General features: G+C 52.9%; 1 protein-coding gene across 3 annotated transcripts in view; it reads left to right on the forward strand.

Moving 5' to 3' along the window:
• Window positions 1-22,974, forward strand: part of PTPRU (protein tyrosine phosphatase receptor type U) — a 266,338-nt gene that overhangs the window by 199,537 nt on the left and 43,827 nt on the right. For 2 of the 3 annotated variants that reach the window (XM_065421875.1, XM_065421873.1), the window contains exons 15-17: window positions 14,200-14,357; window positions 18,238-18,428; window positions 21,422-21,494. In XM_065421875.1, coding sequence (XP_065277947.1) covers window positions 14,200-14,357; window positions 18,238-18,428; window positions 21,422-21,494 — 422 coding nt within the window. Of the gene's footprint in view, window positions 1-8,984; window positions 9,015-14,199; window positions 14,358-18,237; window positions 18,429-21,421; window positions 21,495-22,974 lie in introns of all 3 variants that reach the window. The other variant, XM_065421874.1, reaches the window with a different exon arrangement.

Here is a 22,974-nt window from a genome sequence, read left to right on the forward strand (position 1 = left end):
GAACTGGAGTTAGCTAGGTTGGTATGTCTACACAAGTTGCAGTCACGCCGCGTGACTGCACAATAGACATACCCTGTGAGACTTAGTAAGAGAGCTGAACTCCCATGCAGGGGACTCGTGGGTTGAGTCCCAAACAGCCAGGCCCAAGCTTGGGATACACAGTGCTCTACAGAAGGAACTGGAACATGTCCCCTTCTTTACTGATTGAAATTCTCCTTCCCACCCCTCGCCAGGATATGCCCCCGGAGATGGTGCATGTGGTTTCCGAGGGGGCAGGGAGTGAGTGGCATGACACACAGTGTATCAGGCAGATCACATGGAATAAATCCATGAACAGCCTCCAAATGAGGTGCTTTGTTAATTGGATAAGAATAGCCCCCCCCCCCCAATATAATAATTCAGGTAAAGCAGCCAGCTGTTCTAAGGAGAGAGAAACTTACAACAGAGCTCAGAGAGGGAGATGGGCATACAGGGAAGACACAAGACTGGATGCCCAGAGATTTGGGTTCTGTTCCCAGACCATGGCCCTGGGGCAGGTCATAGTGCCCCTTTGTGCCTCAGTTTCCCCACCTGTAGGGTGGGGATACTGATGCTGACCTGCCTGGCAGAGAAGGGCACGCAGAAGAATCCACTAAAGTTTGGGGGCACCTAACAATGCCTCCAACTAAAACAAAATCCAAAGCTCCTGGGGATTTGGGTTGGGCTCTGAACTTTGTGTGGCCTGGACTCAGCTTTATCATGGGCAAGGCTGGACCGTCGGACCTGAATCTCCAAATGCATCTGACTCTGGGGAAGAGCCAGGCTCACAGCCATCGCTGGTGCTGTTCTCCGGCCTCGTGCAAGTGCTTGCAAAGGATGTTAGACCTGCCACTGGGCCTGAGCTGTCGGCAGGTGCTAGGAGGGCCTCTGGGGTGACCTTCTCCCCACTCAGGGCAGCGGGTGTGGGCTCTGGAGGGAGCTCCATTTGACCTATGCTGGAAAGGATCTGGGGCCTGATCCCATCCTGACACTAGATGGGGAGGGGGCAAAGCGGGTGTCTGAGGATTTCCCCTGCCCCCCCCCAGCCATCCCATTATCTCTGCACCTTTGGGTGGCTGTTGCTGTCTTTGCAGTCCTGCAGGGCTTGGCAGACAAAGGGATATTTACCCACATCCCATTGAGCCGCTGCAATTGGCAGTGACTGCAGCAGCGCCTCGGGAACAAGCACACAGCCACGCCTGGCTCGCGAGGAATGGGCTTTGTGCCTACTGAGAAGACCACCAAAGCGTGCCAGCGTCCCCGCGGCTCAGCCAGCCCTGTCTTCTTCAAAGGATCCACACGGTTCCCAGTGAGCTGTGGCTGCTAGGGGTAACTCCACCTCTGCTGGGCATTCGGGTGTGGCTGGTGGGTCCTATGTCAGTTAATTAACAGAACCCCAGACCCAACCATCCCTGGATCTTTACCTGTCTATCTGCTTAGGTGCCTGCCTGCCACCTTACAATCCCTGTAGTAGCTGAGCACCCTGAGGCATTACAGAATCTATCCTCACAGCCCCCTGCGGAGCAGGGACGTATCTGTTAGGATCAATAAATTATCCCCATTTTGCAGATGGGGAAACGGAGGCACAGAGCAGCGAAGCTACTCGCTTTGGCCACATAAGGAGCTTGTTGCAGAGCCAAGGACTGAGTCCAGTTCAGATCTGCATGTCCCAGCTCTGTCCTGCCTCTCTCAGGAGTCTAAACAGGGACCCCCCCAAGCTGAACCCTCACCATGAACTCAGTCACAGGTGTGAGTCCCCATGTGGTTCCAAGCCCAGCCCAGGGCGCGTCGGCAGTTTGGCTCCGGTGGGATGGCCTAGGGTCATCAGGCTTTATTATAAAGCCAGCTTGGTAGTGTCCCTTTAAGTGGCGTACCTGCATGGTGGTTTGGCCGAGGTAGCTGCTGAGAGTTCCCCTCAGAGTAGGCTCGCTTGGCTAGAACGGGCCACCAAGCTCTCTGCTTGGCCATTGCTGTTCTTGGGCCGAGCCTTTCTTTATTCCCTGAGCTATGGCAGAGGCCGGCGCCCAGCGTTGGCTGGCAGCAGGATGCAGGGCCCTCCCTGCACGGGGTGTCTAGGCAGGAGGCAGGCAAGGTGAGCGTTCGGCGCTAAGGGGCTACGGCACGGGAGTCGTTCTGCCAGGTGCTCTGCCCCCGACTGACAGCTGAGTCCCTCCCTCCCTCCCGCTTCCTGGCACTGGTTTGCTCTCTCAGTCTGTCACAGCACTTTGGGGGCACAGAGCTCTGTTAACAGGAAGACGGCGGTGGGGGCGATTTTGTGTCAGAGGTTTGGCCCTGGACGATGTGTGACTGGGGATCGGAAGCACCAGCTTGGGTTACAAACATCAAGCCCCTACTCCTGTCCGGTGAAATCTCCGTCAGACCCCAAAAGCCGTACGACCCCTAGAAGGGGCGTGCTAGGCAAAGGGCTCACCCCCTTGCAGTATCCCCCACCCTTTTGATAGCTTGCTGATAAAATCATCCAGTCTCTAAGAAGTCAGATTATGGGGCGGGGGGAGAAGGAGCAGAGATGAGGACAGAGGTTTGGGGTCACAGCCCCTGTACAGCCTTGTAGCCGTTTTGTGGCAGAGACAGGCTGTTAGTCATGGATGGAGCAGGGCTAGTTCCACTTCCCCATAGCTCTGCCAGTCAATGCCCCTCCTGGCCTGCAACAACCGTTGTTCTAGTCCTGGGCTCCCCACACAGCTCTGCCAATGCCTGGCCTGCAGCGCTCCCTGCTATTCCAGACTTCACCCCCCACCCCCAGCTCTGCTTCTGCACTTCCGTCCTGACCTGTCCAAGAACCCCTGCTGATCTGTGCCCGGGCTCCTGAGGGGGACATCCTGTGAGCGAGCACTGGATCACACTCTGCCTGTTCCCAGCCGTTGTGTGCGTCCACACCGGCCTGCGTTGGCATCCTGCTGGGTCGATGCTTTCACACACCGGGCCCGTTAGTAAGAACACGGACCCAGTGTTCTGGGTGCTGTGCAGACAGGCACAAAGAAGTTACCGTCTGAAAAGCTATAGGCCCGATCCTGGAGAGTGGGGAGCATGGTTGGCTCCAGTGGCTCAGCCCCTGGCAGGATCAAGCCCCCGGGGAGCAGCGCTGGAGATGCTAACACAAGTCCTGGTGGTGCAGTGGGCCACGATCAGCCAGACCACTTGGAAAGCCACGTTCACTCTCTATTGCCCACGGGACCAAAGGTGCCGGAGCAACAGCAAGCCGCCCTGCCGCCACGGAATCTGGCTTTCCTTGGCCTGGCCTTCCCCACTTTCTGCCTCCCCCTTTTCACGTTCCAGCCGGAAGCCCCAGAGGAAGATGCAGGCTGTAGGCACAAAGGCAATGCATCCTCTCTGTGGCCTGGCTCCACTACACCCTGCTTGGTATTCAAAGGGTCCTCACAGCCTTTCTCATGGATATTTTTTCTCCCTGCTGCTTTATCCAGCCAGAGCTCTGTGCTTTCACTGATATCTCTCCAAGAGAAATTGGACCTCTTCTTGCCTGACGTTGGTTGTCCTCCCCCCGCCCTTCCCTCGACTCAGAGTTGGTTTTTTCTCCTAGCATGCCAGGCTGCGGATTCATCTCCTGCTTCTGTCTCTGTTTAAGAGCAGATAAGCAGAAGGAAGAAAAAGAAATAAACAAAAGGGGTGGTTTTATCCCGTGAGCTCTGCTTGGGCATTGCGTCCACCCTTCGACAGCAGGGTTTGTTTCCTCAGCCGCATGGGCAGCTGAGAGCCAGGAGAGAACATCAGAGACGTATTCACGAACAAGAGGGAAGCGAGGAGGGCACTGGTGCTTTGTTCCCTGTTAGCTTGTACCCTCATCCCAGCCATGTCCAGTAACCTCTTAGGGCCTAGGCCTAGCGGGAAAGCTCCCAGCATCTCCCTGCATCAGATTGTTCAGCCCTACGAGCCACATACTTCTTGTCCAAGGCAGGAATTTGGGGTGGGGGTGGGGTGACTGTGGGAAAATAGTAATGCATTGGTAAAAGGATGGTATCCTCCCATCGGGCCACATTCTGATCTCGGTTACACCAGAGTAAATAAGGAGTTAAGTCCATTCCATGTGAAAAGAATAATTAACAATCAGACATAATGAAAAATACAGCATACAAATGTCTGGAGGGGCTATAGCCGACCTGCTTCAAGGCATAAACCAACCTTGACTATCAGGGGTCAGGAAGAAACTTCTCCACTGAGCAGGCTATTCCATAATTGCCCACTAAGAAGGAGACTTCTTGCCCCTTCTTCTGAAACAGCTGGTCCTGGCCACTGTCTGAGGTGGGACGCTGGACTACCTGGTCTGATCAGTCTGGCGATTCCTATCAAGCAGGAAGTCAGCAGCTTGGCTGGGATTTCAGGTGTCTCTCCATGAGGTCTGCCCCTTCCGTGGCAATTTTCAGCAGGAGCTCTGTCCAGGGATGTGGTGTGAGACACAGGAATTGCAGCTTGTGAATTTCTGTGCAGGAGGCTTTCAAGGCATCTGATGAGTTTTACATGTAGATGTTTTTTGAGAGGGGGAGTTATTATTAATGCCAAAACTTACTGAAAACCACCAACCAAAAACAGCCCCCCAAAGATTTTGTTGAGCTCATCTCTCAACTAGACAATCAGCTTGTCACAAAAGGTCATGCCAATCCCTAGCTCTTACAGAGCACTCTTCATCTGCAGGGCTCCAATGCTTTACAAACGAGGCAAGTAGCATTAGCCATGGCTGGGGAAACCAAGGCACAGAGCAATGAAGGGACTTGCCCAAGGGCACCCACCAGGTCTGTGGCAGAGCTAAGACTAGAAACTATGTCTCCTGAGTCCCAGTCCAGGGCTTTAGCCACTAGGCTACACTGTCTCAAAGCAGCTTCTAACTCCACTCATGAGGCTGGGGATGCCCCCTCCCGACTTGGCACTATAGCCGTCCTGTACCGTCGGTCGCATGGTCTGTCCAGTGCTGCAGCTGCAGGATCCCTTCTCTCACCATCCCCACTACTGCAGCATGTCACCAAGGCCTGCCTTTGGACCTGAACCAATTCATTGGGATCTAGCTCTGGTAAGGAAGACAGATCCTGGAACAAACACGTTGGGCGACGACTGATGTTGCACTTGTTACCTTCACCCTGATCGTGCTGCATGGAGGGTGCCAATGTGTCCTAGTGAGGTTGTCAAAGGTTACAGAGTGGGAATCCCTGATACTTTTCTCTACAGAGTCTCTTGAGCTCCTGGGAGAGCCCAAGCTTCTGATGCCCCTGATCATTATAAGGCCTGTTGATTTAGGCAGATGTCCAACCAGGGCACTTAAGATGGAAGAAAGACAGCGAAACGCTTCGAAAATCAAGTGTTGAGATGCATTTGGGGGCCAGCAAGGGAGAGTGACCTATGGAGAAGAAGATCTCCTAGGGAGCTACGTGAGGTCTATGGAGAATCAAGGATAGCAAATCGAAGTGAAACCCCGACGACTCCAGTGGGCAGGGCATGGGGCTACACTGACAGGAGACAGACCAGCCAAGGATCTCTTGGAAGGACGTCCTTATGGTATCCGACCTCATGCCCAACCAAGGAGAAGATGGAGGGATAATACTGAGCAAGAACTAAGAGCTATTATTATGAATGACCATCAGTGGGAACAATATGCCCTGGCCAGAAAGAGGTGGGGGCAAATTGTGCAAGCAACCAATGATCTCCATGGTCTATGAGCCAGGGAGTAAATGAAGTAAGTAAGTTGCTAAGAAGCAGGCCCAGCCTTCATGGCTTGGATCAAACCACACACGCCGACAAGGCCAATGGCTCTCTGTTGAGTTGAAGGCATCTCAGTAGGCAGAATGTCTCACCTTGGTGAGATTTTACCAGCACTGCAGCTCCAGCAGGAATTTTTTCTGAGGCTCTTCTGCAGAGGAGAGTCTGCCCCCAGCGGGCTGGACCTGAAGCATTCTGGAATCAATAAAACTTACCTGGCAACTCTGTCAGTCTTTTGCTGTTCTCAGGTTGTATTTCCTGTGTCTCACAGCGCATCATCGCACTGAACTTCCTGCCAAAAAGCCTGCACTAGGGAAATAAAAATGGTTGCAGCCTGCTATTGGTTAGGCCATGCCAAGCGTGCAATGCCTCTACCACCCCTTGCGTCCACACACATTGTAAACTCAGGATGAGGGCTGTAGCTAAGGTCTGGTGGAAACGGGGAAGGCCGGGAGATACAAGCATTGCATCGTCTCCCTGCAGGATGCTGCTGCTTGCTGACTGTTTGGTCCAGCAAATCAGCATCACCTGCCTCCCGGCCCAGGATTCTGAAGAGATAGATGCTTCCCTATCTGGTCGAGAGGTGCACCTCAGCCAGAGAGATAAGCCTTGGAAATAGCCACCAGCTGCATGGATTTGACTGTGGCATTTGCTGAGTGCATTTCCTCTGGAAGCTAAGTGGGGTGAGGTTCCCTCCCAGGGGGAGAGGCAGGGGCTTTCCAGGACACCTACCGCTGGGCGCATTCAGAGAGCAGCTACTGCTCCCCCAATTGTTTGCTGGAGTGCCGTACTCTGAATGGCTCCCTTTTACTGAAAGAGGCCGGAGGCACAGCTATCTGGAGGGATCATTAAAAAGCAGACCTGTCATGCCGGAGAAGAAAGGGGACCAATTAAACTCCTTCCCCTCCCAGGATTCTGAAACAGCAATTTAAGGCAAGTATGTTAAGAGCCAGGAGGAAAAGACCATGGGCCAAAACCTTAGCTGATGTAAATCCACAGAGCTCCATTGACTTAAAAGGAGCAATGCTGATTTGCACCAGCTGAGGATCTAGACCCACATTTGTTCTTATTAGCGGCTAAGGGTCAGAGCTCAACGACACCAGTGTAAATCTGGAGTAACCTCATTGACTTCATTGGGATTACTCTGGATTTCATCAGCGTAATGGAGATCAGAGTCTGGCCCTTGGGAACGGGTTCTTGAGGCTCTGAGCAGAATTTTAAACTCTGCCTCTGACCCTTGCCAGCCATCTCCTTCCCAAGCAAGTACCCGCGAAAGTAGAGCAGGGCAGAGTATTGTTCCATTGCTGTGGGGTCTGTAGGTTTTTAGCAGGGGGAACTGGAAAACTGATTTGCTTCTACACCTAGAAATCAACCCTGCTGAGTTAAAGATGGATCTGAGCCACAGACTTCAAATCTCGGTCTGACTGCTTGAAATTCAAAGCTGTTTGGATGCTAGAGCTGGTCCAAAAAATTTCTGCAGAACGGTTTGCCTCAGGGAAATGCTGATTCCACAGGAACGTGTTGAATCAGTCAGATTTTTCAGCAGGCTGGCCAGCTCCCTGGCAGGCTGGCTTGTTGGCTCTCTGGCTACTTGTGTGGTGCAGGTGAGCTACCTGGTTCCCCAGCTGCTCAGGGGCCGGCTCCCTCGTTCCCTGGCTGCCCTGTGTTTTTTGAAAAATTCTGTTCTGATTCTTCCCATTTCCCCCCTCCCCTCCAAAGAGTCCATTTTGCAGGAAATTTTGCAATTCTGGCTTTTCCTTTTGATTCAGAAGGAATTATGTTTCAACGTTGCACATTTTCCCATGGAACAGAAAATCTGGTTCCCGAGCAGCTCTAGCCAGGTCTGGGGTTAGGCTGAACTCTGCAGCATAGGTGATCTCCAGAGGATTTTAGAGCACAAGCTGTCATTGCTATTCGGGGTCATTGGGGTTGGCAGGGTTCTCTGCACTGGGCTTCTTTCCACCCCTAGGATTTCTCTAGCATTTTATCTCAGTCCCCTCCCATCAGCACTCGCCAGTGATCAGCGTTGCAGATAACCACTGCTTTGATTTTTATTGAATTGACTCCCATTGTTGTTTATGTTAATGATTGGCATGGCGGTGCCCTGGCACATGTGGGGTAATCAGTTTTGTAGTTACACCGTAACCATTTGGTCATTGTCACTCTGCCCTGGGCTGCCTTTTCTAACAGCATGGCTTGGTCAAAAATACCGAGATCATTTGTTGTCTGTAGTAAATATTTTGGTGATTGAGTGTGGAAGGAAAGGCCATTTGTGATGCACTTTAATCATCATTAAAAATAGCAGAGATTTCCCTGTGCTCCAGTGGGAAGTGAGCAGGACTCTCCATTAATAATTCTTATGACTAAAGGTGCACACAACTTCTCAGCTGTTTTCTTCCATCTCCCCCGGGGGGGGGGGGGGGGAGGTTTTCTACCAGCCAGGAAGAGAGTCAGGCCTGTTGCTGCACTCCTAATGGAGCTGAAAGAGGGAGACCTGGCATCATGGTTAGAGAGAAATAGTTTTAAAAGGTTATATAAGCAGGCTTATAATGTGTGTGTTTGCGCATGTACTGTCACCACTCCTGCAACAACAGGAGTGTGTGTGCACGCACTGCTCTTTATAGCAGAGCTCTGTGTCTGTCCTGCACCCCACTCCTAGAACACAACAGGTGTGGAGACACGGGTGTGTTGGGGGAGATGGAGAATCATCCACCAAAGAAGGAAAAAGCCAGTGCAATTTGACAGGTCCTTTTTGAGAGGGGAACTGGTGAGAAACGGCTCCCCTGGGGGCGAGTGCATTTCCAAAAGAACCTGTTCTCGCTGCCCTGTTACAAGCCAGTTCCCAGGAGAAAAAGATAAGAAGAGCATGCCTGTGACCCTTTGAACATGCCTGGTCTCATTGGGCAGGGTGGGGGATGAAGGGGGGTGAGGTGTGTGTGTGTGTGCTTCACATTATTGTCCTGAATAGAATGATTTATTGTAAGGTGATTCTTGCGTATCCTCAGGCCAGCTGTGAGCATGCAGATGTGTTGCCTTTCATTTCCAGCAACTCGCTTTCTTTCTGTCGTTCCCCCTCCCCTCTCTCTTGCCTTCCCTGCTTCAGCACCCATCCACTGCATGGTGAATGGAGCAATCTTTGGCTTGTTGTCATCTGCGATGCCAAATAAACCTCCCCCTTCATTACTCTGGAGAAAAGCTGCTTATGCAATTTCTGCTGTTCTCTTTGTTTGCACGCTTGCCAGGAGGAACTACTATTCCTATTCCTATTACCCGTAAGTAATTGTCATTCTCTCTCGCTCGCTCTGCCGCTCTCTGCTCCGGCAAGTTTCTTTCTCGGTCAAGTAAATTTTAAGTGCCTCTTTGGCTTGTTAAAAAATGCTTCCGAAGTATTCACAGGCTTCCAGATGGCACGGAAAACATACAGGGACCCATTTCCAAAAGAGCTCAGCATTATGGGAACACAGGAACCGTCAACCCCAGGTCCAGCTGTTGCATTATCCTCTCTGAGGGTATGTCTACACCGCACGCTTCTTTTGGCTGCGTGCAGTGTACACACCCGCACAGCTGCCCTAGTGTGGGAGTCTAGATGGGGAGGCTTAGGTGAGTGGGAATGCCTGAAGGCTGTTGGCTGGAAAACATACCTTACATGGTTCTCTGCTCACCCAAGTTGTGCCTTCTGGTCTGTTTTTAGCGGTGTAGTGTCCTGCGGCCGGAGCCTTCCCCTGCTGCAAGAAAAGACTGCGGGGAAAGGCTCTGGCAGGGGGAGGCAGCGGTGAAAGTCTCTGCCACTTCCCCACTGCCGAAGCTTTCCCTCGCCGCCTTCCCTCTGCCAGAGCCTTTCACCGACACTATAGCCGCACGGCACGGCAGGGTGTGGATGCAGCTTGCTTTTAATGTCTCTGATGTCAGCGATTGGCTTAAACCCTCAAGCCCAAGGTTTACGATCCCTTCTAACATTGGTAACCCTTTAGGTGCTGGGCTCCCCCCTATGGGTGCTGAGCCCATGAAAATCAGCCCGTACGCATCCCAGTGGGAGCTGTGGGGCATTGAGCACTTGTGGAGATCTGGCTCTGCCTAAATGAGACCTGGGCTTTTTGGAAAGGCTGGTCTCCATTGTGGGGGCTGAGCACGTGAAAACCTGCTGCTGAGCTCTTGTGAAAATCTGGCCCGGAGGGCCTAATTTATCTCCAAATCCAGTGCAGTTTCACCTGAGATAAATGGGGCCCCCTTATGTTTTTTGTTTTGGCCTTGGCTTTATCTGACACATTGGCCTGGTCTACACTACAACTTTAATTCGGATTTAGCTGCTTTAATTCGAATTAACGCTTGACCCGTCCACACAACGAAGCCATTTAATTCGAATTAAAGAGCCCTTTAATTCGATTTCTGTACTCCTCCTCGACGAGAGGAGTAGCGTCAAAATCGGTATTGTTAATCCGAATTAAGGTTAGTGTGGCCGCAATTCGATGTTATTGTCAATTAGATGTTATTGGCTACCCACAATGCAACGCTCTGGAAATCGATGCTACTACGGTAGCTTGGACGCACACCACCGAATTAATGGTGCCTAGTGTGGCCGAATACATTCGAATTTATAAAATCGGTTTCCTAAATTCGAATTATATAAATTCGGATTAATCCTGTAGTGTAGACATACCCATTGTAACAGCAACTCAAAGGCATGTTACATTGTAACTCCTGCAAGGGGGGATTGTGTTACCTTGTAATTGCTGCATGGGTGGAGGGCGTGGTGATCATATTACATGGTAATTACTGCTGGGGGTGGGAGGAGATGGATGTGTTACATTGTAACTACTGCAGGGGGGAGTCTTGTCACAGAGTAAGCCTTCTAGTGCAAAAGCCTCTGATGGTGTCACTGAAAAGCTGGTTCTCCTGTAATTTCAGTTTCATTGGGAGCCCAGTCCATACTTCAGCGAGATGCTGTATCACAAGCGTTCCTTGTGTGCCTCTCCTTCCTGGGAGGAAGTTTCTTGTTGGCAGAGCTCACTGGCAGGGGGAAGTTGCAGCTGGCATTATTGTCCTTCTACAGCTGCTGTTGCGGGGGATCAGTGCAGACTGGATTCAGAGGCTAAAGTAGCCTGAAATCCAGTTCCATCAGCCAACAAGTCCCCTCCCCACCAATGGCCTGTCAGGCTCAGCCCCAGGTTTGCTAGACTTGGAGGGGAGCTCAGACAGCAACCTTTAAACACAGATCTGGATTTTGGACCATCTAAGGCTTGCGGAGGTTCCGATCTGGAGTTTTGCCACGTACAAGGTCTAGATCTAGCTCTGGGACTGGATTCCAACTCCCGCCCCCCGCCCTCAGCCCCCCAAATGTTTGGTGCAGACTAGAGCTGGTCCAGAAAATGTTGCTTTTTTTAAACCAAAATTTGGCGTTTTAAAACAACAAATGTTAGCGAAAAGCTGTATGTATATATATTTTTTAAAGTTCTGTTTTTTCAGCAAAACTCAACATTTTGAATTGTCAGGTTCCCCATCCCCCGTCCCCCACTTTTCACCAGTGAATGTATGGACTCAATGGCGCCTCGGGCGTTGATCTTGCGAAGCCTTGTACAGCTCCTTAACTTACCTCTGGGTGGGAATCAATGGAACTGCTCTCAGCAGTAAAGCTCAGTATTTCATTTGATCTATTTGCCTTTTTCCTTTTCCGCGCTGTAACTTTCCCCGACTGCCTTAATGTGGGAAAAGTGACAGCAGCAAAAGAAAAATGAAAACGGGGGGTGGGAACCTTCCAACACTTACATCACTCAGGGGGGAAAGGGGGAGGGGAAAGGAAAATTTTTTGATTTTTTTTTTCCAAAAAAATATTTCTTACAAAACGTGGCAAACCTGAGCTCATGCTCCGTTTCGAACCCTGCAAACCAGAAACAATCGAAGCACTTTCTCCCAATGTTGACACCATTTTTCAACCAGCTGTAGTTCAACCTCTCCTCTTGTTAGCCTCCCAAGGCTCTGAAGGCCCCCCCCTGCCCCCCAATGTTTATTCTGTATCAAGCTAGAAGGGCCACAGCAGAAGTCTGCAGGCTGGATTGCCCCAGCTTTTGGTGCCTTGAGTATGGAACGTGTACCCCAGAATGAGAGGGATGGAAAATAACTCCTCTTGCTGGCTAACTACAGTAATAGTGAGGGTTGCTTAGCACAACACCAGCTGTGAGTGCCCGGAGTCATTCAGAAGGCCTCCCTGCCCATTGCATGCCTGTTCAGCTGGCCACGCTTTCCCAATAACGAATATCACTACAGGCAAGCCAAGGCCTTGAGAATTATGGGCAGGAACTTATCAGACGAGGGCGGGGGGAAGCCTTCGCACAATGCAGATGTTCTGCTTCCTTCCACCCTCCCCGGGCAGTTGGAAGTGGGGAGGGGGCAGCTTTCCCCAGCAGCAACTTGTGCTCCAGGGAAGGGGCTAAGGGCAGTAATTGCCTGTGGGGGGGGGGGGGGGTGTGAGCTGGGCCCCGGCACAAGCTGTCCTGGAGCCTTGCCGGGTGCAGGGGAAGGGAGTCACCCACAGGAGCAAGGATGGGAGAGTGACTGTCTGGGAAGGGAGGCGTGTTCTGTGGGGAATGAGCTGCATTGGGAGGATTCTTGCGATGCCTCCATGTTGCTCAGAGATTGCCACAGTCCGGGGCGGTGGCTTGTGTTGCCCTGTGCCGACTGTCTTCTGTGCATCGCCGGACACCTGGCAAATGTGGTCACCTCGTACAGAAAATAGGCCTCTGATTGTACTGGGGGGTGGCTGAGCCTGGCTCCTTGGGGGTCTCAGGGTGTCCCCTGCAAGAGCCGGTTCAGTGGGTCTGACCCCACTGCCGTGAATGATGTTCTACCCCTCTGTGCTGTGGGTGAGGATGGGAGGTGGTTAACACACCGTGGGACCCAGGGCAGGCAGCTTGGAAGCAGCACCGTTTGCCAGCCTATCGTGTCACGGCAGAGAGCTTCTCCTCTACCTGGTCTGGGGCCCAGCGAAGGAGTTCTGAGAGCTGCAATCCAGGGAGCGCTGGGGAGTCGGGAGAAGGGGGATGAGTGGGACACCAGCCTGTCTCTTAGGGTGGTGTCTTCCTTCCGCTTGGACTGCGGGGAGCAAAACGCAGCTCGCGAGTTACAGGTGCCTGTGTGAGAGGAACGGGGCTAGCTAACAATGGCTGTGTGAGTTCCGAGGCCCTTTTCCTTTTCTAACTCCAGGGCTTCCTTCGTTTTTATGATCTGTATTTCCGTAGAGCCTGGGAGCCCTAGTCATGGACCAGGATCCCATTGTGCTAGGCGCTGTACAAACACCGAACAAAAAGCCTGCCCCAAAGAGCTTGCAAGTATCAGACAAGAGCTGACAGACGGACAGGGTGCACGTGTGACAATATTGGTCAGCGCAACGAGTCGACACCCCCACAGCCTCTCGGCGGGCTGCCACAGCGGGAGGGGAGGAGCCGAAACTACTGTGGGTTTCACCAGCAATTCAGGCCCAAGATTTCAAACGCGCCCACTCCTTTTAGGAGCCTCACTTTTTGGGAACCCAACGTGTCGCACGCAGGGCCTGATTTGCAGGTGCGCTAAGCTGGAGTCCGGGGGGCGGCGACACACGCTTGAGCATCTGTGAAAATCAGCCCTGGGGTGGCGTCAGCTGGGCCCCTGACATGAAGGCCACCAAAATAGGCACTGAGGTCAAGATTTAAAGGATGGGGCCCTAAAGTGAGGCTCAGGTGTTCTGATGTAGGCACCCGAATCAGTGGGCTGAACTTCAGAAGGGCAGAGTGGCCAGGAGACTCCCCAGGGTTACATTTTGCACTTAGGCTCCTAAGTCACTTACGTGCTTGGGAAAATGTCACCTTTTAATGGGCGCTGCTGAGTGCTCAGTCCTGGATCCTCCAAGGGACTTAGGCTCCTTACCGTCCATCATGGAATTTAGGAGCCCACATGCCTTTGGGGATCTGGGCCTTTGGGCTTTCAGGGGTTTCGGTGCATGGCTGGATCCGAGGCTGGACACCATTGTCCGATTCCCTTTCGTTTGTTTGCGAACCGGCTAAGCAAATAGGCCCAGAGAGTCACAGGTGCCTGGAGATTCTGGGCACCCAACCTGGGACGCTGGAATGGGGCCTGGTTTTCACAGGGCCGGTGCCCAGCACTTGCCGAGTATGTCTACACGGCGAAGGAAAACCTTTGGCACTGAGTCTCAGAGCCTGGGTCAGTTGCCTCAGGCTTGCAGGGCTCGGGCGACTGGGCCAAAAATGGCAGTGTAGCTATTTCTGCTTGGGCTGAAGCCTGGACTCCCCAGGTTTCAGAACCCAGGCAGGAAGGCCAGCACGGCTGCGGTTAGCCCCGCAGCCCCTGAGACAGGTGACCCAGGTGAAAATCAGGCTCGTGGTTTTTAAATCAGAGCCTGTGCCTGGAAATAACAGTGTGGCTGAGCATTACATGTGTTTGCTTTCCCCCTTTGTAACCCTCCTATAGGAAACCCGTCAACATGACCAAAGCTACTATTAACTACCGCCATGAGAAGACCCACATGATGAGCGCCATCGACCGGAGCTTCACAGACCAGAGCACCCTGCAGGAGGACGAGAGGCTGGGCCTGTCCTTCATGGATGCGCACAACTGCAGCAACAGGGGTAAGGATTAGGCAAGAAAGTGCCCAGAGGCTACGGTGACGGGGGTGGTATAATATCCTGTATAGAATGGAAGGGTCGGTTCGGCACCTGTCCGTCCTGCCCTCCCCACTCAGAGGAGTCATTGGTATGCACCGAGTTGCGTGCTAAAGTGCTCGAGAACAAAGTGAATTGGGTTTCTGTTTCAACAATAACGTGGTGCTAAAAATGGTTCACAAATCTGAGCTGCACGACCGTGATTAGCCAGCCGCCTGGCTAATCCACCCTTGCGCCGTCCGTGAATCTCCCATTGACTGTGAATCACGACCCCACTCTCATCTGCCTGTGCAGGGCTCCTCCACCGAACGCAGCTTATCGTCATTCGTTACAGTAGCCCCAAGAGGCCACACTCGAGATCCGGGCCCCACTGCGCTAGGCGCTGTACACGCGCAGTGAGAGACATGCCCCGCTGTGAGGCGCTTACAATCTAAATAGGCCAAATGAAGAGTGGGAGGGAAAACAGAGCTGGGAGGTGTCCAAGGTCCCACAGCAGATCAATGGCAGAGCCAGGAAGAGAATCCAGGTCTTCTGAGTGCCCTAGTTCCCGGACAGTGCTGCCTCTCATCTTCTTTCATGCTGCCAGATTGGGAGTCAGATTTCCCCTAACGAGGCTCTTCCCCATGGGCTACAATCGCTGTCATGCCATCTTCATCCACCGGGACTGCACAGATTGTACAGGGCTCTGGTGTCCGGCACCAGTGACTGCCCATGCGAATAGATCAGCCCCACTGCAGGATCCACCTGGTCTCTTGACTCATTTTTTAACCTGGCACTGGAAAGCACGTGTCTGCCTGTGGATACCTGCACCCCTTTCAGTCTGTGCAAACAATACTGCAGGTCCTCGCACACTGAAAGGGTCCCTGGCCCTCTCTCTATCCCCGGGGGCAGCGATCTCGTCAGAGCGACCTCACGCGTGTGTGTAGAGCCCTGTCTATAATACGCCAAACTCCCTCAAGACATAACTCCACTGGAAAAAGCGGGTGGGTGGGGTCTGAGCTGCAAAATTCAGATCCGGCTCTCAGCCCCCCTGCTCCAAGTTGTGAACGATGGTTTCGGTCGGCCCCAATCTGACTGGGAGCCAGTCACAAAACGGAGATCTGGATGCAGACTGGAATTCTGAGAAACCCTGGGTGGATTTGGATCCAGGCGTTTAACTTATGCCGAGCATGGAGTATATCACGGACAGCTTTCTGTTGTTCTGAATAGACGTGGGGCTTGCAGGGTGAAAAGTACATTGTGCTCATGTTAGAGGGAGACTGATAATTTCACACCCGCTGGCGTATGCATTTCTAGGCTGATTTAGTTGTAAAATAATTTGTTCTATGCCCTAGTTTCAACCATATGCTAATAACATCTGTTACTATAACTTCAAGATGCTGCTTGCTCCCATCTTCCCTGTGCAAAAGACAGGATTAATATGGTTCCCAGCATTGTCTCACAGATAATAGAAGCCCAGAGGGGGCAACCTTTCCCTCCTTTGATATATCTGGATAGGTGTATTATTTTTGAGCTACTGCCCTATTGTGGCTTCTTGAAATGCTCTTAACGAGACTGGTTCATATGAGCATTTTCTCCTCCAAGCATCCGAGAGCCTGCAGGCCAGACTCACCGCTGTCTTACACATGCCAGAGTCAATGGGACTGCATCTGCTTTGGCCAGAAGTGAATTTCGGTTCATTTCTGGGCGGCCGTGCATGAGAAAGAGGCTTCTGTGATGTTCGACACGGGCCTGAGTCTGTTCCTGCTTACACTGGTGTAGCTCTGTGGAGTTGCTCTGAGTTTAAGCTGGCGAAGAGGGGAGAGCAGAATCTGGACTGTAGCATCAGAGACCACAAACTGATGCTCCTTGCAGCGTTTGAAGGGATGTAGAGACTTGAGCTGTTCCCGATATCAGGGAGTGGGACCTCACCTGTGCCTCCTTAGGGGAGTGCTGGGGAGGAAAGCAGGCGGTCTCCCTGCTGATGAGGACGCCTGCCCATCCCTCCACTTGACAGAGTACGGGGCAGACAGATGCCAGCTCAGCCGGAGTCCGACTTTCCCCCCTAACTGAAGAAAATAGCCCCATCCCAAATCTCTAAACACCAGTGTCGAAAAAACACCCGGCTGAGCTGCCTGCAGGTGACAAGCGCTGGCACAGCCTGACATTCTCAATCAACTTTCCCCAATAAAACAGACCCCAGAGTCCCAGCGCAGGCACCCGGCACCTTCCTGGAAAATAAAATGGGGGGAGCGTTCTCTAGTGGTTAGATGCTGGGCTGGGAGTCAGGACTCCTGGGTTCAGGTCCCAGCTCGGTCCCTGACCTTCTGTGTGACCGTCCCCTCCCCGTGCCTCAGTTTCCCCATTTGTCAATTGAGTAAATAATAGTTCCCGCTGTCACAGGGTGATGTGAGAGCACAGCTAGTGAATGGCTGTAAGGGTCCTTGGCTGAAAGGAGCTATTGTGCATAATTGCAAATTATCATCATCATGAATTTTGATTGTGTTCAATGTCCTACAAATCATCATAAACTCCAGTTCATATCACCCATGTTTCATCCCTCCCCTCCCCCGCATCGCTGTATTCCATTCACAGTCGCTCTCCTGTCAGTGTAATGACATGTTTGAGGTCCATTCAATAGGTGTCATTTCACTTCACAAAGGCTAAGAGACAATCATTTACCCAGGGACTAAGACATTTACCGAAAGCGTCTGATTTTCTTTGCACGCTGCCTGCACTATTTCATGTATGGGGTTTCCTGCATTCTGTTAACATATTAGCCCTCTGTTAGCTTTTCATAACCCCCGCGATGCAGACACTAGAAATCGCAAAACGTGGATGGGGGATTTGGCATTTTCTAGCAGATGCAAGGAACCCCTGGAGCTTTATGGAATGAACCAGAAAGGATTGTTTAGACGCGTTCGGGTAACCACAGCCAGAACTCAATCTTACAGAGAAGATACTTGTTTGCAGTAGGCACACAATGCTGCCATCCAGAGAAATGCTCTGCATCGAACAGGACTCTTAGCAGAGTCAGAGCTCAGAACTTTGGGTGGGAGCATCTGGGGAATCCTGAGAATTAATCAACGAGTAAGGTAGTGATGGCTCGTCATGAAAAAATACAGACTCCCGCTGAATTTGGCCCAGATGGGCCAAATTCTACTCCCAGTTACGTTGGTGTCAGTATTGAGTAACTTAACCAAGTACTGACAGTGAAGTCCGTTGACCTCAAGACTAGAAATAAGACGCCTTTTCAGCTGTGAGGATAATTAACCATTGGAAGAACATAGGTCAGGGGGCGGTGGATTCTCCATCCCTTTCAGTCTGTGAGAGAAGACCGGATACCTTTCTGAGACATCGGAAAGGTGCGGGCTTCAGAGAGAAGTGACTGGGGGCTGCTTTTTTGGCCTGTGTTGTGCAGGAGGTCTGACTAGAAGATGATCATGGTGTTTTCTGGCCTTAAAGTCTCGGAATCACTCCAGAACGGACTGAGAGCACAGTTTGACCTCATCAAAGCAGTTGTTTATTAACATGCTTATTCCTCCCCCGCCCCCCTGCTTTAACTAGGCCATATTGAAGTATTACGGTGCTAGTTTTAACACCTTACCGTGCCCCGCCCCGCTGCACCGGCCATTGGTGCTCGTGCTGTGCCCTTCCAAAGGGTAGCGACAGCTGCTCCTCCAGGGGGCGCTTCCACAGAACCCCAACGGAGAGTCCGACGTGGCAAGAGCGCCCCCTGCAGCAGGCTGAGCGTCCCTGGGCAATCTCACCAGCTCAACTCTGCTTAGCTTGAGCAAATCAGCCAGGAGCACCAGCCCGCTGTGTGGTCTTCTGAACTCCTCCTGTGCCTGTCCCCCGTGGCTCCCAGGTGACCAGCGCAGCAGTGCGGTCAACGAGTCCAGCAGCTTGCTCGGAGGCTCCCCCCGGCGCCAGTGCGGGCGCAAAGGCTCTCCGTACCACACCGGGCAGCTCCACCCTGCCGTCAGAGTGGCCGATCTCCTCCAGCACATCAACCAGATGAAGACAGCGGAAGGCTATGGCTTCAAGCAGGAGTATGAGGTGAGAGTTGGGGCGCTGTCGGGGAATCCTGCCACCCTGTGCTTTTATCCCCTTCGCCTGCACCCGCCTCCCACACCCACCCCTGACGTAGCCGAGGGGAGGGGAGGAGCGGGGCAAAGGCAGACCGCTGGATTCAGATCGCTGGGACTCCGGCCTGGGGGTATTTCTGCAAGCGTGGGATGCTGCAGACACGGACCAGCGCTCATCTGAATAATGGGAGTTTGAGGTCAGATGTCTCATGAAGCACCAGGGCCCAGATCCTCAAAGATATTTAGGGCCCTCACACCCCTGGGAGTTAGGTGCCTAAATACCCTGGAGGATCCGGGTCCAAATTAGACATGAGCAGGCGGGGCACCCCAGCCTTCCCGCGGCTCCTGGGCTGTCATCCCCTGAAACAAACTAGGCCAAAACCAGGCCATGTCCGCAGTTTACTAGACAGTCCAGGAAACGTTCTGCATGCTGGGCCCTCCCCTCCCAGATCTGCCCCTGTAGACGGCTCCCCCCTTTGCAAACCCAGCTGCACTGCTCTTTGCCCAGCCCGGCTGGCTTCAGGACAATGTCAGGTCCACCCCTTGCTATCCTGCTGAGTGCATCTCTCTCCGCCCCGTGATAGACACCCACAGTTCTCCCTTGTGCAGCAGCCGCCCTGCCTGATCAGCGTAGATGGTCTCCTCTTGTTTTAATGCAGAGAGCGTATGCCCCCAGAGTCATTAATGCCTCCATTCCTGTCCCTTCCCTACCCTATTAGGCTGAAGTAGGTATAATGGTGAGATCTGCTTTCTGACACTTGCTACAGCGCGCACAGCAGGGCTGATTTCCCGATTCCTTGGTGTCCCACAGGCCTGGCTATTGAAATCCCCCAGTGAAATTACTGTTTAATGTTCACTTGTTTCAAGTGCAGGAACCTTTTCGCCCCCTCTTTTATGTATTGGACAAACCCTGGTTAGTTATAATCATTAGGGCTGCTTGAAAAGCTGCTGTATGGGCTCAGAGCTAGTCATTTGAAAAGCACTTCGATATTATGGGTGGGGAGAAAACATGTAATTTCCTTCCACTTTCTGCCTCTTATTCCGATCCGTGAATGTTGCTGTTATTACACACCAGGCTGTTCTATGGGGAGAGAAAAAGGGTAAGGAAAGACCTGGAGAAATAAGCAATTTGTAATGCTCTGAAACTGAGGGATTTTTGGAACTGAAATTTTTTTCTGGCACACAGCAGCTCCCAGAAATGTTCTCTGGTTAAAGAAGCAGATTGAAAGTCGGAACTCTTGGATTCTGGTCCTCGTTCTGCCACTGCTGCACTGCGTACCCTTGAACTAGTCATGTCACCGCCCAGTGCCTCAGTTTCCCCTTCTAGGGACAAATAATACAGGCTTGGCTCACAAAGTAGTGGTGGGGCAGTGAGGGTTAATGATTTGATGTTTGTGAAGCCTGTGCTGATGTTTCTGCAAGAGAGTGGGGTAGTGTTCGGAGGCCCCAGTCGGGACCTGGACCCCATTGTTCTCGGTGCTTCACAAACACACAGAAAGATGCACTCCACAAAGAGCTTACAGTCTAACAACTTCCTCTGGCCTAAGGAAACCAGACTGTGGTGTGTGTCCAGCCACACAACAATGTGCCATGTGCCAGAGAAGTCCCTAAAGACCCCAGCATGCTTTCCCCAAGGCACTTCTTGCAATGTGCGATTTCCTCATTGCTATATATCACTCGATAAGGCTAATCAAATTCAGGCTTCAGGGCATTCGTTAGTTGCATGTGAGGGCCAGCGTTATACATTCCTCCATGTATAACGCTGAACAGCTGGCTAGGCCCAGACACCTTTAAGTCAGTCTTCTAGAGGGACCTGCTTTGAGAGATGCTCTGATGGGACAAACTTGTGTGTCGCAGTGTTGCGGTGTTTGTGCTGGGAAGTGGCAGTCCAATGGCATCGCTGTGGATTGGGTCCTTAGTTTGCTGCACAAACATGAACTGGTTAAGCTTGACAGGACCCAGGTGGTACGGCCTCGTTTGGCAAACTGTGTACGGTTCTGGTCCTCCATGGTCAGTAAAGTTTAATTTAAAGTGGAACAGGTGCAGAGAAGAGCACCCAGGAGGATCGGGGAGTGGAGGGCCGAGGAGACAGGAAGAGCTCGGCGTGTTTAGTTTAGCAAAAAGGCTGAGGGGGGATATGACGGCTCTCTGTAAAGACGTTAGTGGGTAAATAGCTCTTCACTCTCCCTGCTATTTAAGCTAAAGGCCAGTGTTAACACACCAACAAATGGGTATAAACTGGCCAGGAACCAATTCAGGCTGGAAATCAGGAGAAGGTTTCTAACCGCCGAGAGGTGCGGTTTTGGAACAGCCTCCCAGCAGGAGTTGTGGGGCAAGCAACGTAGTTAGTTTTATGAGAGAGCCGGACTCGTGTATGAGTGCAGTGGTATGACGGGGTTGTTTGTGATGGTGGGGGGCAGAGCTCAAGAGCTCTGGGGCTCACGTCTGGTTTATGTCCTACGTTCCTAAGGGTTCATGCTTCAGGGTTACAGCTGGCCATCTGCAGGGTCAGGAAGAGATTTCCCCTCCCTCCCCCAATGTATTCTGGGAGGTTTTTTTTTAATCTCCTTCCTCTGTTGCATCAGGGATGGCCAGGGCTAGAGATGGGACATTGCGGCTTGAGGGCCAGGACTCTCAGGTCTGGTGTGTCATCACGACCTTGCAGCTCAACATTGTATCGTGATGAGCCTGAAAGTCCTATTCTGGGACCCTTTAATATCCCGGAGCCTTCAGCTTGTTGGGTGCGGGATCCCCCTTGTCAGCAATTGGGACAGTCCCCAAAAACACCATCCGCACTTCGCCCCCCGCCCAACTCCACCGTCAAAGTGCTGGGCGAACCGCAATGGGTAGTTCACCTAACCCTAAGCCTGGAGCATGTGACGGGGCGTTTGCTGCAGGGGCTGCCAGAGAGAACCCCACGTATCTGTTCCCTGGATAGATAATAGACTTTTCTGCTTTCTTTAGAGTTTCTTTGAAGGCTGGGATGCATCCAAGAAGAAAGACAAGACCAAAGGGAGGCAGGATCACATGCCAACCTGTAAGTGCCTGAGACAAAGGCTTTAAAAACAACAGAAAAACCTGCCTGCCTAATATCGGAATGCTTTGAAACCTCTGCCAAGAGTCTCCTAGCAACGCACAGGCGACAGGGGTGTGGAGGGGTGATGCGCTGGGGGACGTGCTGGCCTCTTCACTCCACGGACCTAGGCTGTGCTTTGCTCTTGAGCGTTGTCACGGTGGTTGGTTTCATTTTTGTCCCTCCCAGAGGTTTGCCTCACCCCAGTTTTGCCTAGCAGAGGCCGAGGCCTGGGACAGCACAGGCTGCTGTAGATCCCCAATGAGATGCACTGGCAGAGCCGTGTGTGGGGAGCAGCTGGGAAGCGAGGGGCGGTAGGTCGTGCCTGTAGTGCACTGGCCGAGCTGTGCAATGGGGTGGGGCAGGACTGGAACAGGAAGGCTGAGGGTGCTGGCAGGGCTGCCTTGGGAGAGCAGGACGGAGAAGCGCTGGCAAAGCTTTGGAGAGCAGCTGGCTGTGGAGCGGAATAACTGCGGTGAGTCAGGCCAGGATTGGGGGGCGGGGCAGCTTCCCTGCAGAGTAAAATCCATCAAATTCATTGGGGGAAGAAGCCGAGCGAATGTGTTGGGCGGGTGGAGTGTGGCAGCTATCCCCGTGTACGGGGCGCCTTGTCTATGGGGTGCGGTGTCCATTCGTTCTGTGCCGTGGAGTCTAGCGCCCGGGCTGGAGTTGCATGCGACACTGGCTCCTTAGGCCGTGAGAGACCCTGCTAGTATAGGACACGTTTGGTGGTGCTCAAAGGCTACGGACAAGTTGGGCCCCGCGGTGCAAGGTGGTGTACGAACACCTATTGCTATTAATTAATACCTCACTCTTATACAGCCATTTTCCTGCCCCGGGGAGCTTACAGGGTAAGAGAACAGACAGACGTGGACACGATAAACACGCTACGGTTAAGCGATAGGCTCTGAAAGAACAGAAGGGACCGGAAAGGCTTGTTCCTGCCAGAGTGCGAGTGCTTGACTCCTGTGGTGCGGTCCCATGGCCAGGTCCCTACCCCGACAGTCAGGGGATGCCCGCACTAGGGTGACCACCTCTTCAAAGTGCAAAACCGGAACACATGCAGGAGCCCTGCCTCCTCGGTGGCCCTGCCCCTGCTCCTCCTCTTCCCCCGAGGTCCTGGCCAGGCCAGAAGAGCCACCTAGGGAGCCTGGGAACCTTGGACCCTCCACCTGCCCTGGGTGGCGGGCCGGGGTGCCCAAGAGCCCCCGGGGACGCACTGCCCAGGGCAGGTGGAGGGTCTGGGGCTCCCCACAGCAGCCCGGGCTCCCTGGGTGGTTCGTACTACTGCCTGGCTCTGGCTTTTGGGCTGGCCAGGGGCGGGGTCTCAGGGGCAAGAGGCGGAGCAGGGGGCGGGGCCTCGTGGCAAGGCGGGGCTAAGGCCCACGCCGGCCCCCACCACTGGGAAGAGGCGGGCGCCAGCCCTGAGCCTTGGGCAGACACG

The sequence above is a fragment of the Emys orbicularis genome, chromosome 23 (assembly GCF_028017835.1).
Source record: "Emys orbicularis isolate rEmyOrb1 chromosome 23, rEmyOrb1.hap1, whole genome shotgun sequence".
Taxonomy (NCBI): Eukaryota; Metazoa; Chordata; order Testudines; family Emydidae; genus Emys; species Emys orbicularis.